At 38.3% G+C, this 17,500-nt stretch overlaps 1 protein-coding gene across 5 annotated transcripts in view; it reads left to right on the plus strand.

The window, feature by feature from the left end:
• Positions 1 to 17,500, plus strand: part of LOC139120530 (E3 ubiquitin-protein ligase RNF38-like) — a 50,223-nt gene that overhangs the window by 8,202 nt on the left and 24,521 nt on the right. For 4 of the 5 annotated variants that reach the window (XM_070684997.1, XM_070684995.1, XM_070684996.1 and 1 more), the window contains exon 2: positions 8,145 to 8,227. In XM_070684997.1, the coding sequence (XP_070541098.1) occupies positions 8,171 to 8,227 (57 nt within the window). In that variant the 5' untranslated portion in view covers positions 8,145 to 8,170. Of the gene's footprint in view, positions 1 to 6,576; positions 6,750 to 8,144; positions 8,228 to 17,500 lie in introns of those variants that run through there. The other variant, XM_070684998.1, reaches the window with a different exon arrangement.

Below are 17,500 nucleotides of genomic sequence, written 5' to 3' on the forward strand. Positions count from 1 at the left end.
GAGTCAATGGCAGGGAGTTTGAACTTCTTCGTAGAGAAAGGAGCAAATTTACATGCAGTAGTATTCACGTCTTGAGGTCAATCTTACAATGGTCGCTCAGTCAACTGGACAGATGAATGCTGTGAGATGATTAAAAATAAACACTGTTGCTGGTATCATGGTAACAAAAGGAGACGGTGGAAAAAGAAGCTGCTTTCACATCATGTTGGAAGTTGCGGCACATGTTGGAAATTTTTGTGAAAAAGGCTTGAACTGAGCTGAATGGGTTTTCTATTCAACATTGGGCACTTCCTTTGCATATTTTATGGACAAGAATGTGTTGATGATACATTGTCGGCATTTTGTTGTTTGTGGCATTGAGCCATAATCTGTGACCATCGAGAATGATTAAAAAAATTGCACACACACACTCTATATAAATTGTAAAACTCTCCAACCAAAAACCTGATGTGGGAATCACTGACAATGGACAGGAAAGGTTTAATGTTTATGTTTAGCATACTTTTATGTGTTTATTTCTTTCCATTGTGTTGATGTTGATGAATGCTTCAACCAGTGTGCCACCTATTTGACAAAGTTTTGAAATGTTGGCCTTCACTGTGTGAAGACTTGATAATTTGATAACATTTGTATGGACTGACCTTCCAATGTAAAAAAAGCCTATCATCCTAAGAGCAGTTATTCACTATCACTCATTGAGTAACCTTGACGTGTGTAGGTGAGCGCTGTGTTTTCTGTGTGGCATGGAAAATGTACTCATCGCACCGTTAGAGAGAATGTAGATCTCATTTATGAGTTTCAGCTCCGTCTTGTGGTGTTTTCTCTTCCATTCCCAGTGTCAATATGCATGGGATGTTTGCAAAGCTTTCAGTGCGGTCACACAGCCAGCCATGGTGACCGTGTGTACGTTCTGAAATTTGTTTGGTTTTCCCTATCTGTTCGTTAATTGAAGTCCTTGCCATGGGTAAAAAGCAAAACATGATTACACAGAGATTCTTCTGAAATCTGGCCATGTTTCACCAGAGGAAAACAATTCGAGAGGGAAGGTTTTCTCTCTACCTGCACCGACAAATGGTCATTTGAGCTTCAGCAGTGCATCATGGGATATGTTTCGTGTCAACATGGCACACATACCAGTCGTGAATACTCTTCAAGCATACCCACACTTAGTTTTATAACATACGAATTACAAGGAATGTGTTTGATGTTGTAGCTACCTGTATAGTGGAAGTTTTACAAACACTGGCACAAACTGTACATATACAAACCTTCAGACGTTTAACTGGCCATCTGTTCTGGATGCTGGGTACGTGATGCAAATAGAGTTTGCTTCAGTGATATTTGCTGGCTAAATCTCCCAGTGAACATGGTGAACAAATATACCAGTGTGCCAAAGAGAAAAAACTGTCTTTGTATTAGTGTTACTACAGACTAAGACAGCCAGAGAGGAAACCTCCATCTTGCAGTATGAGAGACATAATTCTGAAACTTTCATGTGCGTCAACCATGTTCATTTCGATACATGTGTCAAGTGTTGTGAAATTTGGATTCTTTCCATTTTCAGTTGTACAACTGCAAGCCTTATTTGCAATTGCATCAAAAATTCATAGAGACATCAAAGTGTCACGTAAAAGTCAGGAATGATAGCTAGATCAGAAAGTTTGTGCCATGCAGCTTAGATCCATGTATAAAGGTTGTGAGTATATTGACACTTGCACTATGATGATGTGAGAAATTTTTGGAAATCTTTCCATGCAAGGGGCAAATTGTTCTGAGTTTTTAAACAATTCACTGATCTTAGAATTCTTTATGTGTAGGGGACTGTGTAGAATTCTTGGTGTTTGGAATTTGTCACCAATCAACTTGTAGAAAATCCATGAGGAATGATGATATCAATGAGAAGTTCCAATATTGGAAATGCCTTTAGACTTGCTTCAACATAGTGGAAGTTTCTTGTGCAGCTAGATGTGGAAAGTTGTGTGTACAGGAATCACCTGAAGGGTTTGGTATGGACGTATACAGGGTTACAGTTGAATCTGGATTCACCTGGAAGACGGCCCTAGGTGATCGTCTTTTTCAGTAGTTTCAGTTTCTGAGCATTAATAAAAGGACAAAAACTGACGCTACTGATGCTGGGAACTGGAAGTAGTGGTGGTGCTCTCTGTCAGAAAACTTTCGTGGCAGTTCAGAATTTTCTCTCTGTTTATGCCAAAACAGAACATGAAAGTGTAAGTAATGCTGCTGCTCTTATAATGCTGGAACAAGAACTGTTTTTTCTGTTTAAATGATAGGATGGATGTGTACATGGTTTTTCTCATTCCCCTGTGGCCCTATAGGAGGTAAGATATCCATTATTTAAAGGTATTACAAAATTCAAACATACCTTGTGTTAAAAAATTCCTGTTAGAATGCATGCAGTCAGTTGAAGAGGGTTTTCTCGTGTCTGACTCAACTTTTTCGAAGCTGAGTAACTCTGTGAAAAGAGTCAGTCATATTGATGACAAGAAGTTACTCAGATGATTAATGATAGCCAAGTCACAAGAATTGGTATGAAAAATAATCTCTATTATAATCATCATACCTTGTCTAAACTTAGATACCTGACTGTAATATGTCTCAGGTAAGAAATGAAATTATCTCGTCCTCTGGTGTTCATCTTGCATTCCGGATAGTTTGGTCCCCGGACAATTTGGTCCAGGATCTATCCTTTGTTTTGAACTCAAAAACTGTGTTAAGTTTGTAATATATCCTACACTGCTAACAATTAATGTGTCTCACCGAGATGGTCTCACCAGTCTGAACATTGTAAAATAGCAAGGCCTGCATAGTCATTTGAAAAGCACCTCTTTCATATCGAAGAGCTTTGCAGTGTGCTTGGGTTAGTTCTTGGTAATCTGAGTGTATTACGTATTTTGACAATATTCTATTTTCTTCAAAAAATTCTTGGAAATGGGTCTGACCTTTTCCTATTTCTTCTAATGAATATGGCCTGTTTGTCTTTTTTTATGAAAAAAATAGTTTGTTTCCAAGTTCCTCTTCCAAGCAATGACAAAGGCCAATTTTGTATAATTTTCATTTTTCCCCCGTAACCCTAAAATTAATTCACTTTTAGGAGATGTTCTCATCTGTTTCTTCTGAAAGAAGCCATGGTAAATGCATGTCCCTAATGCATGTCATCAGAAAAGTCAGAATTGCCCAAATAAATAGGTGCAATTGAGGCTTTAGGTCTTCGGTGACCGTGTGGCAACTAAACAGTGTAAGCTACAGGGTGATTCCATAGAACACCGGACAGTTCTACTCCCATGAACAGCTGTAACTTCTCTCTTACCTTGTTCTGAGATATCAAATTACCTTGTTCCGAGATATCAAATTACAAAGTGATGACTTGCAGGTGAAATGTAGTCAATGCGTCTTGATGTTCATTGAATCCGATGGCTTCAAGCACAACATGGATTACAAGATCTGTATGTATGGACTTAAATAACCTGAAACATTTGAGCTCTATTAAAAAAGACTTGCAACTTATGTTTCTCCTGCCACTCCAAAATGTTCATGGAAGAAGACATGATTGTAACTGTACATTTCTCAAAGTATTCTGCTTTATTTTGTGAACATAAAGTGTCAAAATGTCAACAATTAGTAATTTTATTTTTTTTGAAGCTGATATGTAATTCATGGAATGTTATACTTTTTGTAATGCATTAATTAAACCAGGTGATTTGTACTTGTATATTATCGTTTTCATGTGACTGTGTGCAGGAGGCACACAATTCACAATATTTTTCGATGAAATTCTCCTGCTTCTCAAATTGTTGATGGTTTTTCATCAGAATGTAGGAGTGTTCAGTCCCATTAACCCCCACCCCCTCAGGAGACATACTTCATCTGGTATTTCCCAGGCCTTTCGAATTGTCACACCTTTGTTGAAGGATCATTCACAGCCGTATAAAATATGTGTGATATTGTTCATGACAGCAGAAATGACCACTGTGCAGATACGCCATCATCCTAGCATGTTGTCTTGTTCATTTCGATTTGATTCACACATAAAGTGGTTAAATTTTAATTTATTAATTTGCTTGTATGTGTGTTGTCATTCACATCCTGGCAAAATCAGATGATAATTTCTGATGCATTGTGGGTAGATTAATGGGACAATGGAAAAAATATGATATGAAGCTGGTGAAAAAGTGTTGATGTCAAAATGTTGGGAATCGTCCAAATTAATGAGCATTTGGATTGCACTTCACATAGAAAATCATTTGGTGCATGTAAAGACAACCTCATCACTAGATAACATACGGAACATGTGGAAATGACCCATGGACTCTTCCATTGTCAAACACCTTGTTAACATGGTAGTTATTTCTGGCAGTGCATTGAGCACTGTCACTGTCTTGTGATGTTGCAATAATAACAGCCAGTCTAATTCAATAATTGATGCATTGGATCCTTTGACCAAAAAAAAAAAAGAAAGCATATCACACACGTCTCATTCCTACAGCTGACTTCACACATACACGGCAAGGTTACGTCAGTCAAAACTGAGCCATTGAAGCCAGGCGCCACACAATTGGAGCATTGTGGTGCAGGGGCTGTCCTCCGCCATTGTGGAAACTGCTTACCAGCATGTAGGGTCAGTTGGTAGATGGTGATGGCGGCTTTGTTGCAACACATGTTGGCTGCTGAATTGATACATTCACTTGCCACCAATTTGCTACAATAGTGACATAATGATGCAAACATCTGTTCGCACCAGGTTCCCCTATGTTTCAGCACAGCCGAACCATGTGGTCCAGCATCCCAAATAGGCTAAAATAATCCTGGTAGAATATCTCCATTGATTTTGACATGCTTCCCCCAGCGCAGCCTGCAATTACAGCGAACATTACCTGGCAGTTTTATTGTTCAGCACCAACTGGCTATGCTTAATGTTTGTGTTTCCCAGACGATAGGCCTCGGTCACGAGATAATGAAAATTAACCAGAAATTCAAGAAGATAATGAAGATTAACCAGAAATTCAAATTTTATGGCCCCTTTTGAAAGAGCATATTTGACTGAGAAAAGATGGATGAGTTTCATGTTTATCTTGGGACATTTAATCTGTGATGTGTGCATCATACTTATGACTGAGACCATACACACAGTAGTTATATTACTCATACAGGTGTGTGCACATGAGTCTAAACATATACACGTGTACAAGCATACGTAACAAGTTACCTCACAGTTTTGTATGTAATCTGTGCCCCAAGTAGTGCAACATGTTTTTTGCATGAATTTATCTGAATTTATGCATCATAAAAAATCATTGTTTTTAACAGGGTTCGTTTGCGTCACTTTATTTATGAAATTCTTTCTTTAAACTGCTTGCTCTGTATTTCACCACAGCATTCACAGTAAAATGCACGGTCTGTGTTCAGAAACACCAGAAAATTTTAGGGAATGGCACTTATCCGTTTCGACAGAAAATTAAACAGATAAACAAGATGATTGATGCTTTTGATGTATTGCTTTAGTAACTTTGCTGCAGTAACTTTGCTTTTACCAAGCCTACCTACGTATGACCCCATAATTTTTCAGTAGTGTCTGATTTGAATTGGACATTTGGGAATATCCTTGGACATCTTCATGTTGCCTGGTTTCTGTAGTTACCTTCACCTTTTGATGAGCTAGTAATTTCCAATCAAGGGGTTTTAAATTTAAACGAAAACAAATTTTGAATGCCGAAGTTTTGCCAGCTGTAATCAGTTTTGCTGCCACTCACTATTTTAATTAAATCCAAAAGATAAGAATTTTTTTAGCTACAAATATCATTACAGTCTTTGAAATTGTAGATTGCTGGGAATAATTTTAAATTGTGAGGGCTTTTCTTGTTCGTCTGCGTGTGATGAGGTAAAATCTCATAATTGTTGGAAATTAATTAACTAGGTCTTCATTTGTAGATTCAATATTGACATGCGACTGTAACAGCAGATGGCAATTTGAGCTTAAATGTATTTCGATCAGTTATCACACAAAAGTTGTAATGTTTGTCCAGTCCATGCCTGCCATCTTTCATGTATTTCTGTTTGTTACTGTTGAAAAATTAGAATGCAGGACTGATTACCATATTTCCATGTAATCTATTATTGATATACTGGCTGCCATTTTCCGTGTACAGGTTGGGCTTGTTGACATGCATGTAGCAACATGAAGTCTTCTTTTATGTATAAAATCTACTCTGGACATGCTAAATCCATAAATGCCTTCATTGGTGATGCATATTCCTGAAATGTCTTCGCACACCTCACAAATTTTCATGTTAGATTATGCCTGTCCATTATGGCAGTACATGACTAATGAAGCTTCGTACATGATTTCATATAGCACTACTTGTGTACCTGTTTCGCTTATATGCATCAGAAATAATTCTGTACTTTGCATTCACATCAGTTTGGTAGTCTCCCTTTCGTGCTTATCTCCACAGCACGTACACCCTGTGCCCGCTTGCCCACATGGACAGTATTTTATACTGAATTGTGACCTGTCCTTGGCCTTGTCCTAGACCAGCCTCACATATACATAAAGCTCCCATAATTGATGTGTGTGTGTCAACAGAAAAGTGCTTGCACCTTTGTGGAATAGAAATGCCTTTCAAAACCATGCATATATGGTATGTTGGCTCGTAGGTGCTCTGGAATCACATTGGATAAAGGAAATTTGACATGCCTTGTTGCTAGGGAACTTACTTCGTGAATTTAGAATGGTATGTAACATGCTGATATTTCTGGTTATGATGGTGTGAATTTTTAGAAGTGAAACTGTACATCTTTGGATGTATTATAGACAGCACACAAAGATGTACACTGCGCAATATGTTGAGTAGGATTAGTGCTCAAGTGAGGTGTGGCCGAAATTCAGATTGTGTTTGGGATATTCTTTCGAACTAGTAATTGCAATTTATGACAGGGAGAAGGTAAAGAGTCAATGTACATTTAGCTTACAAACACTCTGGTAAATTCTGCAATCAATTTGTGTACCATATAATGGTCTTTGTCCATCCAGGATTTTTTTTATGTTCATGATCATAATCAAAGGTCACACATGTAGCATATTCAATGGGTGAGGTCTATTCCAATGTGGACTGTGGCTTTTTGGTCGTCAAGAATTGTGTCTCTTTGTTTCATTTTTCTGTGTATCCGTATTTTCCACAGCCATTACCACACTTTAGTCCGACTCTTTCAAGTTTGTTCTGTGAATGAAAGAATGAAGGAATAAGTGCAGGCATGATTCATGTGTACTAATATGATATTATTCAGACACAATGATATAACCAAAAGAGTTTAAACTGTTCATTCAACCAATGAAAATGATTTCTAGCCATATCGGGTACCCCCTTCATGATTGGCGTCATGTGTTGGTAGAGGGGAGGGCATGTTAATAGGTAAGGGTACCTGTACAATTTGTGGAGGAGACAAAAGACATGGAAATGTTAATGGAATGAAGCGGACTAACATGATTGAGATAGGATGTGGGTTTGCAGAGAGTGTGGAAAGCTGATATTTGCATACTCTTTAAGTGGGGTGTCAGCTTGGCCATATTGCACTTGCCTAGTTCGGGCATATCAGAGATCTTAATAAATGTAACACACGGTGCATACAAAGACGTTATTTATCAGATCAGAAAATAATCAATGGGTTCACACACGTCCTTGTATACAATACAAATCCCCGCTGTCCAGAATGTTCAAAGAGCAAGTGCGCTCGTTAGCAAGATTACACATGAAGTTCCAGCCCTATATGAAACTTTGCAGTGGATGTAATTTTAAATTTTAAATTTGTGCTTGACAGAATTTTTGTACGCTTGAGGTAGTTGTTTTCACTGTAGGGTGGTACATCTTTTATTGACAGCACAATCCATTTTTACATGCACTGTGTCAAGGTTTAAAGCTGAAGGGGTTCAGTCGATACCATCCCAGTAAACCTCACATTTCAACAATAAATACTGCAGAGGAAAGCAAGCGTACACTGTTTTTTTCTGTCTTCATCCACTTATCAAACCCTGACTGTTACGGACCCAGTTTTGTTCACTGTGCCACACACGAGGTCACGTCCATGGTTTTAACCAGCGGTGTATCTCTGTCGTATTTTTCCTATTTCAGAATCCTTTGGTAGTAGTACGTACCCAATGCAGCAATCACCTCGCTATAACTCAGGGAATCCACTCGAAGATACTGATAGAAAGGTAAGACGCAATCTTACAGACTTCAGTGTGTGTGTGTGAGAGAGAGAGAGAGAGAGAGAGAGAGAGAGAGAGAGAGAGATGAGGGAAGTCTGACTGAGTGTACATGTGTGAATTATGCACGTCCATCTCCTCATGCTGAACTTCGTCTTTTGTCTTTACATTCATGCAAACAAAACCCTTTTCCAGTGCTTTCATTCTCCACCAAGTACGATAGAGCATTCTTCATGCTACATACAAGCAATTTCAGTTTTATGATGGAGATACTTGAGGGTCATTCCCCTCATTTACTTCCCCTTTTTCCCCCTTTGAAGAGGAAGCAGCACCCTTTTTTTTGGCCATTTGAAGAGTAGGATACTACACAACAGTGTAAACAATCAGCAAACAAACAAATCTCTCAACTATGTAGTCAGGAAATTGAAGATGTTCCTGTTAAAATGTACAGTTTCAGTCATAAAATGAGCAAAGCTATACAACAAGGTTATACAGTTCTCCTTTACAAACAACTTGTTTCAGCTCTGGGAGAATTTCTGCATTTCATCAGTTGGAGTCCACATATCCCAAAGACATGTAAAGTCATTTGAATAGACAGGTGTTGAGGTGTTCAAATCAATAATGATAATGAAGAAATTCTACTAACGGAGAAAACACATAGTAAATTTTGCTGCAAATTTTCACCTTGGAAACTCAAGTCATGCAACTATATGATAGGCCAGATAGATCAGGGTTTCAAACTGTGTGTGTACGTGCAGTTTGTTTGTTTTTCTGTTAATACCTAGGGATCAAATCATGCTTTTGGTATTGTCTGTTGGGTATTTCTTGAACCCCAGCAGAGAAACTGCCATGCTTTGCTTTGTGGAATTATTCATGTTTGGAATCAAAAGTCATGAACAGCTATCTGTGAGAATCATTGGATATAGACAGATGTGTGCATGAAAATGCATGTACTTAAAATCTCAGATGAAATCCCATGTTTTGGTTGTTTTTTTATGCAGTATTTAAATTACCAATAAACTCATCCTGCGTTGTTTAAACCACTGCTGGGCATTACTTGCTGATATTTAACTTAAAATGACCATAATATATCTTGTCCCAAAAGTTCCCATGTAAAAACTTAGATGAGCTAAAGGCACAGAAACAGGTAGTCACACTGCAGAATACTGTAGAGTTTGATTATGATAAAACTTAGTACTGTTAATGGAAAATCTCACTGCATGTCATCGTGGCTATGGTACAAATTTCTCCATCAATCAGTGAATAGGAAAATCACCATTTGCATTTCTTGTATATTTTGTGCCAATGATAACGTCTACAGATGTGTTGTCATTTTGTATGATTCACTGATTTCATCAGTCTCAGAATACTAATTGTGTTTTCCTTCTTGCACATTCCCCTTTGCATTGGCCATAATTGTCTTGAAAATGATTAAAAAGGGCTTAAACACCTCAAAAGGCAATGGTAACGGCCCTGTCACGAGAGGTCAGCAAAATGGTGCTATGTAATATCTTAGTTGTGCTGTGGAGTCCTCCCATGCATCTAAAGATGCCTTTCTTACTATTTTATGTGTCAGTTCATACATAGGATATCACATACATTTTAATTTTTCCAATTTTTTTAAATGAAAAATCCTGCCAAAGCCTCAGATTTGATAGGATTGTCTTATTGATTAGCATATCAATATACAATTTGCTTATTTGATTGTTTCATAAATTCACCCTTTTAACAGGTTATTAACATATCAATAGATTGCTGCTTAAAATGTGTGAGCCACCCCCCACCCCTTAAGAGTCCCCCCCTCTAAGTATATGCACCCCCCATAGAACATCTTGCAGAGGGACTGGGTCAGGGTTTGAACCAGTTGTTGAAGCTGGGATGTGTTCGCATGGTACCTCGGAAAGATCTTTGAGTGTTTACATGCACAGAGACACGGGCATGGACACCGGCCTGCACGTATGGTTCGATAGGCTGGGCGGGAACCGCATTGCAAATACAGCCTCCACTTCAAACACTGAAATAACAGAGCTATTGTGCTGCTACAGTGTCACATATTAATATTGAAATTTTGGGAAGTAATGGCCCGTGTATCTTTCATGCATTGAGATACCATATGCACATTCTACGGTCATTACCTCCGTTTTGTTCTGTCTTTCCATTCCACTGACAACCCTCATTCAAGATCACAATATTGTCAAAATGCTGTCACTGAAAAGGTAACATTCTTATCCATCTTTTTAACGGTCAATAAAACTCTCGTAAAAATTGCAGTATTTTGAATGAATGTGGTGTTTTTAATAGTGAAGGATGCATAAATACGTTTACATGCTAATTCGTTCACATGCGTTTTAAATTAGAAATTGATATAGAATAGACAGGATAATCTGCAGCTTGGTCAATATATGATATGATGTCCAGGACTGAACACAGGAAATGATTATTGTAAAATTGAATTTTTTTTTCAAAATGGCAGGGCAGAATCCTTGGCAACTCATCAACATGAAATTGTCACTGACCTACTAGTTTGTTATTAATTTAACTGTTCGCCCTGTTGATGAAGGATGATGTGTAATGCCAAATTTGCCGTTGTTATCTGGGATGATGCCCAGTGTTACCCTTTATCAGAATGACGTGTTTACATTGCGAAATGAAAGAGTTTCTCACGCACAACTGCGATGGATTTTTCTACCAGCATATTAAGCTATACAGATGGATTATGTTTACATATGATACTTTTTATTATAGAATTTCAAAACAAAAATTGTTCAATGACCATCTATCATAGACAGTAGACAATCATCTATACATTATGGTATATGCAACCATATGGTAATTAGCTACGGGTAATAATGTGTTGTGATGCATTATGGGAGGGAAAAAAGGAGTGCCGGGTCAATGGTAGGAGCTTAAACTGTTGTTTACAATCCTGTAGTGATAAACTGTAATAAAATAAGATATAGATAGAAGTTAATAATGAGTTGTAATTTTCTAAGGAACTGAAACAGTTTTGAAATTTTAATAAATCATTACTAGTTGTCAGTATTTTCAGCATATCAAAATAAATTTGTATATAACTTCATGGTTTTGGATCTCGTAGATTTTCTTAAGTTTGCCACGGGGAACAAAAGGCAATTTTTGACCAGTATTAGCAGGACTGCAGGTGTACATTGGCAAGTTCATAATATTCAAGACAGAATCTGTCAGTGTCATGTACTCGCAACTAACAGTTACAGGTTGGTATTGGTGTCAGTGGATATTTACCACATACATGCAACATGTGAAACACCATGGTTGTTTGGGTCAGTCAACATCCAATACATTCAATGCTAGCTTTTTTCACAGCTGTAAGCTTTGATATTCCACGTGCTTACCCATCCCAAAATTCTTTGCTGCCCATCAGCGGTGTTTGTCGAAGATTTATTTAATTGGTGAAAAGGATTATACTTTCTCATGCAAATTCTTTGGGCCAGTATAACCTTCTTACCAGCCTTACAAAGACTTCATTTAAATGCACATTTTTTGCGAGACTTTCTCCCTTAACGTTCTTGCTTGCCTTCAAAGGCTAAATGTGCATTCTTTCTAAGACTTTCTTGTTCTGCAAGATCAATTTCTTTTTACATTCAAGTGATTTGACCGTGTCTGTTATTATGCTAAGCAATGATGGCTTCTCCCATTTCATGTAGGCAAAGCAACAATTTATGTGAATTTGACGTCTTATTGATTTATTATTCATTTTAATATTTCTTGCCGTGGCATTGCATGTCAAGTCAAGTTTTGCCCACACAGTGTGCTGTATTTAACCCTTTGAGCACTGTAATTTTTTCCCCAAAAATATCAGGGCAACATTTTACCAATTTTTATGAATTTTTCTCTAATATTTTCCATGATTTTGGACTAACTGGACATAAATTTTCACTTTTTGACCAAAATTTTGGGAAAAGGCAGAAAAAATTGTCCACACCTAAAAGAAATTGTTGGTGTTATATTGTTTAACAAAAATCAACAAAAATCGACTTTGGCACTCAAAGTATTACTCAAACTTTGCCAAGTCACAAAATATACCTTCTGTCAATGCTATTTTGGCATCATGGACATACTTCTGGAAATGGTAGCCGTTTGACAGTATGAAATGATAGCTCCCTCTCACATCTTGCCTGGAAGCAGTGCCTCTGATGTTTTGAAGCAGTTAATCACAAGTCATGTTATTGCATTTACCGTTCCTCAGTTATTTCCTGTTCCTACTTGAGGCAAACACTTCAGTTCGTTTCATGCATCATGCCATTTGTATTCCTCTGAACTGATGAAAAGTCCCGTGGACATCCCAGCTTAAAAGCTTAAGGATTCTGAGATAATCAATGGATATTGTGAATCTACGGAAGGTTCTGTTCAAGAATTATCCCTTTGTGAAGCTTTTACCACATTAAAAAAAAAAGATGTATAGTCCTACTGATATAAATTTGAGTGTGGTTGACAGATGTGTATTTGTTCCTTTCAAACCTGGCAAACTTGGTCAGAGGTCAAATGTCAAGGCCACCGTAAGAGGTCATGGTGCAGGTCAACTAACAGCAGCCAATGATATTTGATTGATATTTGGATTGATTTCTAATACTCACCGTGAGCAGCATCCGTAATATTTCTGATCTGTGCCGTGGTCATTCACAGTCAACGTCAGCTGCAGAAGTACATAGATGGAAGGCTATTGTATGCTTTGTGCAAGCATATTTAAGCCATTCGACCATGGAATTTGATTTTCAGATGTGTAGTGGTATATCTAATATCACATAGCTGGGTGCTATACGAATGTTGCAAACATACCTCAGCACAGGGAAAATCAGATCATTGTAAACCCAGTTCTGCAAAATAGGCTAAAGTGACTCGTATTATATACAGTATAATATTTTCAGTGGGCTTATATTTATATTGAAAGCAAGTATCACAACATCTTGTTCAGGTAGATATTATATAAAATCTTCTATAAATGTTGTCAATAGTTTTAATTCATAAATTTCAAATAACGTGTAAGTTAGAACCGTATTCCAAGATGATTGTTTGCAATCGCTAATTTAACAGCTAGAGATAGTCAGTTGTCAATAGTTTTAATAAACTTTCGACAAGTTAAAGAGGAAAGTCCCCTACAAAAGGGGGATTATGGTAAGACTATGCAGATGTGAAAAAGCCACGCTACGGGTAAGACGCACTCGATTTGCTCCGAGATTTCCAGAAATTCGACGGGTGAACGGCGTTAATTCCGTCCAATCTCATACATGACACCTGTGAATGTATAGCGACTGCCTTTATGTCGAAAAACGTTGAAAAACACTGTTATTTAATACAGAGAATGCGTATTTTCACAAAGTGTGGGTCCAGAATGTCCATTTGACCTCTGTTCTAAATGTTAATGTATGCTGCCAATCATGATTACTCAAATTCAAATTGCGGCCTGGGCGATCTTGATCCCTGCCGAGCACAACAAACAAAGCGTACTGACTTATCACTAAAATCACCGTTATGTACCTAAACACACGCATACGACACATGTAATGAACACGCAAGAAACGGCATTTTCTTTTTAGAGTGATTGGTGGTCTTGAAAAAAAAACGTTTGTATGTGTTCCTGTAAAAAGTTATGAACATTGAGAGTCTTCACACGTCGTTTTGAAGGCAATCACAATTTCATTTTTTCCTTCAGGCATCGAAACTGAATCTTTTGACTCACATTTTGAGGAAGTACCTTTAGCATTGTGACAAGTTTGGTCATGTTTATATCAGTTGATTCAATTCAGTTGAGCTGAGTGGAATTGGAATTTCAGTGTCGATTACATCGTTGCCACTATTGCGTTGTAGATCGATCATCCAATCCATGATCATCAATACTCGAGTACTCATCGACGACGACCACGGCCCTGCAGTCCTGGGGGACTCATCAGCGTCATTTACTTTCTTTACCAATGTATTTCAAAATATTTGGCTGACCATTGTCACAGATTACTAGTAGTTTCCTTTTGTTGAAGATTCTGGCTTACATATCGGAACAGCAAGCAGCGTATATAGTATTCAAATATGCAGGCTCATCTATGGAAATACGGCAACTTTTCCACAACGTCTCAGTCACATGTCATTTGCATATTACGAACGGTCGTCGATGTTTTCCGAGGTTACCTATCCGAGGTAACCGGATATGCAATCTGCGCTCACTATACTTCGGGTCATGCATACCAAACTCTAAACTGGGGGTCGTAACGTTTTAAATCAGTTTTACTCAAAATTTCTTCACCCTTTCCTCTGATTTGTTCGAAATGCCAAAATTACACGGAAAATAAGCTTACGAATGGGTGAAGATTTGTTTTTCAAATTCACAAGTTTTTTTTTTTCCCGTTGCAAGCTGCGTGTAACCCGGCCGTGCGAAGTACCATTGACCGGCTATTATCTACATCACTGCCAACCAAAAAAGCCATAAAGCTACAAACAGTAGAAGGTTCTAACTTACGATTGCTTACGATCACAATCTGCTACCGTCCTTAGAGACTATCATCTATTTGCTAGACTTTCCCTTATTTTTTTATATGTCTAGTTTGCGCGCATGTACCGAGCACGAGATGTTCAGGGCTAGATTTAAACTCAATACAGTGCCCGAGGAAATTCTCTCCTGAACTAAGTCAAGACCTTCGTTTTCTATCTTCCTTCCGAAGCTCGTAATACTATGTCCATTTCAACTACTGGCTTCAATCACAGCGCCTTCAAATTCAAATCACCCGCTGCTGTTGTGAGAAAGTATCCGTTCCGTGTTGATGAAAGCCGGGGTTGAAACCAGGGGGTTGAAAACCGGGTCCCGTTGAAATCGCAACGGAATATGCACATATCTACATAGACGCAAAAAGGTTAGCAGAAATTCAGAGATGTATTGAAAGCCATACACGTCGCTGTTTATTGAGCAAATTGTATGATGGAAATTCGTCTCCGAACTCGGCGATACATGAGCGGCCATTCTGTTTCATAACTTCCTATACATGTATTTCTATTGCATACCACTGCACAGCGGTCATCGCATCGCTGTCTATCGAACCGCAAAACGACTGTGATTTGAATTCAGTAAATTTTGATTGGATTCGAACTCACAACGTACGGCATACAGTCACCTTAGTAGCGAAGAAATCACAGTCAAGGAAGGTCTGTCGACCAGACCACAGCCCCTCGACCAGTACTCCACCCTAGTTATAATGTAGTCTTGAATTGTGTGAACCCTACACACTTCCGTAATATTCAGGCAGAGGTGATAATCGGTAGTTCCTGGTGTAAAAGATAGTTTATGTTTCTCTGATAAGCCAACGACTAAGCAAGTGTTTAACCATCCCGCCCAGTGTTTGCCAACAACCGACGTCACTACGACGTTGCCTATTGTGCGCCCACGGCGCTGGACTTTCCTCTTTAAACCGTATTCCAAGATAATTGTTTCCAATCAGTAATTTAAGGTAGAATGCACCTCGAAAGTGAAAGACTTAAACTTTTGCTCTAACTTTCCTCAAGGAATCTTTCAATCATTCTCTTTCAAAATCAAGAATAAAAATAGGGGGTCACCGTGCAAATTTCGGTACTAGAGAAACAAATTACCCAAGATTTACCGATATTAGAAATTCAAAATGGCCGCCATCTATGTGTTAACTCTATGGAGAAAAATAAAAATTTCGAATTTCGAAAATAAAGCCGTGAACAGTTTTCTCTCACCAAGAGCTTAAAATGAACCCCCATATGTGGTATATCAGAAGAGAATTGTAAAAGTTTGAGAGTCCGAATGTCTGTTCCCGAGGTGCGTTCTACCTAACAGCTAGAGATAGCATGTACATGCAACATGGCTTGTCAAATGGAGACTACGCTTGGTATATAACATGTAGTCCAGTCTGAGGTACAGAAACTATTAATAAATAGTACAAAGTTTTTCATCTGTTTTGGTACTTTGGTGAATAATAAACAGGTTTGTCAGTAACCCTTTCTGTGCTAAGTCCCTGTGTGGATATCATCTACTCTACAGTGTGCAACTTGAACCTGTATTAGGCTCCCTAAAAATCAACCAAGGACCCTGTACAGTACTTCTTCAAAATGGAGTGTGTTCGGTAGACATGGCATCCACACATGCTGAATAAACAGACCCTTCTCAACCACCATACAAAGCATCGCCTTTGCACATGGCCATGCCACAGGCAATAATCCATCTCGGTTTCAATTACTTTCATACTCTTCCAGAAACTGAACTTGTCGGCCTCTGTGCCCAGAGCAAGAAATCAATCTCTCCGAAGGGTCAAATTATTTCTGCTCAGTCGTGTATCACCAGTAACTGTAATTTCATAGGCGTGTAGAGTACTTGCATTCATATGGTTAATACATGCATCCTATGGACAAGCTTTCTTGTCTCTGGCCACATTGATTTCTAGAAATAATCACTTAATGAAAGTAAATGGCTTAAACTGAGATCCTCTTCATTCTTGTGCGCAGACTCTTTTAAAGCACACTCATGAACTCAATCCAATCGTCAAGACTCATGCAAGCTTTGAATTAGTCTTTTATGCCGTTGGACTTTGACTTTGGTGGTCCCAAACAAAAGCTGTTTACATTTTTCCACACAACAATAGCTCAGGTTCCCACTTTGACTGCCATTGATGGCATGCGGTAAGGTGGGAATGTGCCAGGTGTTGTGCTGGATTTTTTTTTTTGTCTGAAGAATGGAGGCTGAAATCATGGTAAACAAGGAAAGCCTGATAGCTCTGCATAGCGTGAGATGAGAGAGAGAGGGACATACACACAGAGGGCCTCACATAGCCTTGCCGTATCATCAGTGATTCATAGTGCCAGCTTGACAGCTACGTCAAAAATCCAATAATGCCAGCCATAGCTGTGAAACTGAATGAAAGCCGAGACGAGAGCTCCATTAATACAGGAGGAAATGAGAAAGATAATTCATCGCTATTAAATATGCAAATTTGCAAGCCAATTTCCTTGTCCCTGTGGCCATCTCCACAAAGCCCCTTTTCCCACCACCAGGAAGCCCTCAGTGTCACACACTGGTGCTAATTACTCTTTGTCTTTATAATTTAATGGAGGCAGGACTCTCCGCTGGAGATGAATAATTGTTTTAATTGCCATATCCCACTGCCGGTATAAATACTACGTTTGAAAAATTGTGTATTTAATGCCCAAAAATATCTGAAAATGTGTAATTATGACTCAAAATTTAGAAAGGAAATTGAACAATTTAATGGTAATTGTTGCGCTACTCGCAAGACGTCTTTT

Source organism: Ptychodera flava, chromosome 20 (genome assembly GCF_041260155.1).
Source record: "Ptychodera flava strain L36383 chromosome 20, AS_Pfla_20210202, whole genome shotgun sequence".
In the NCBI taxonomy this organism is placed as follows: Eukaryota; Metazoa; Hemichordata; class Enteropneusta; family Ptychoderidae; genus Ptychodera; species Ptychodera flava.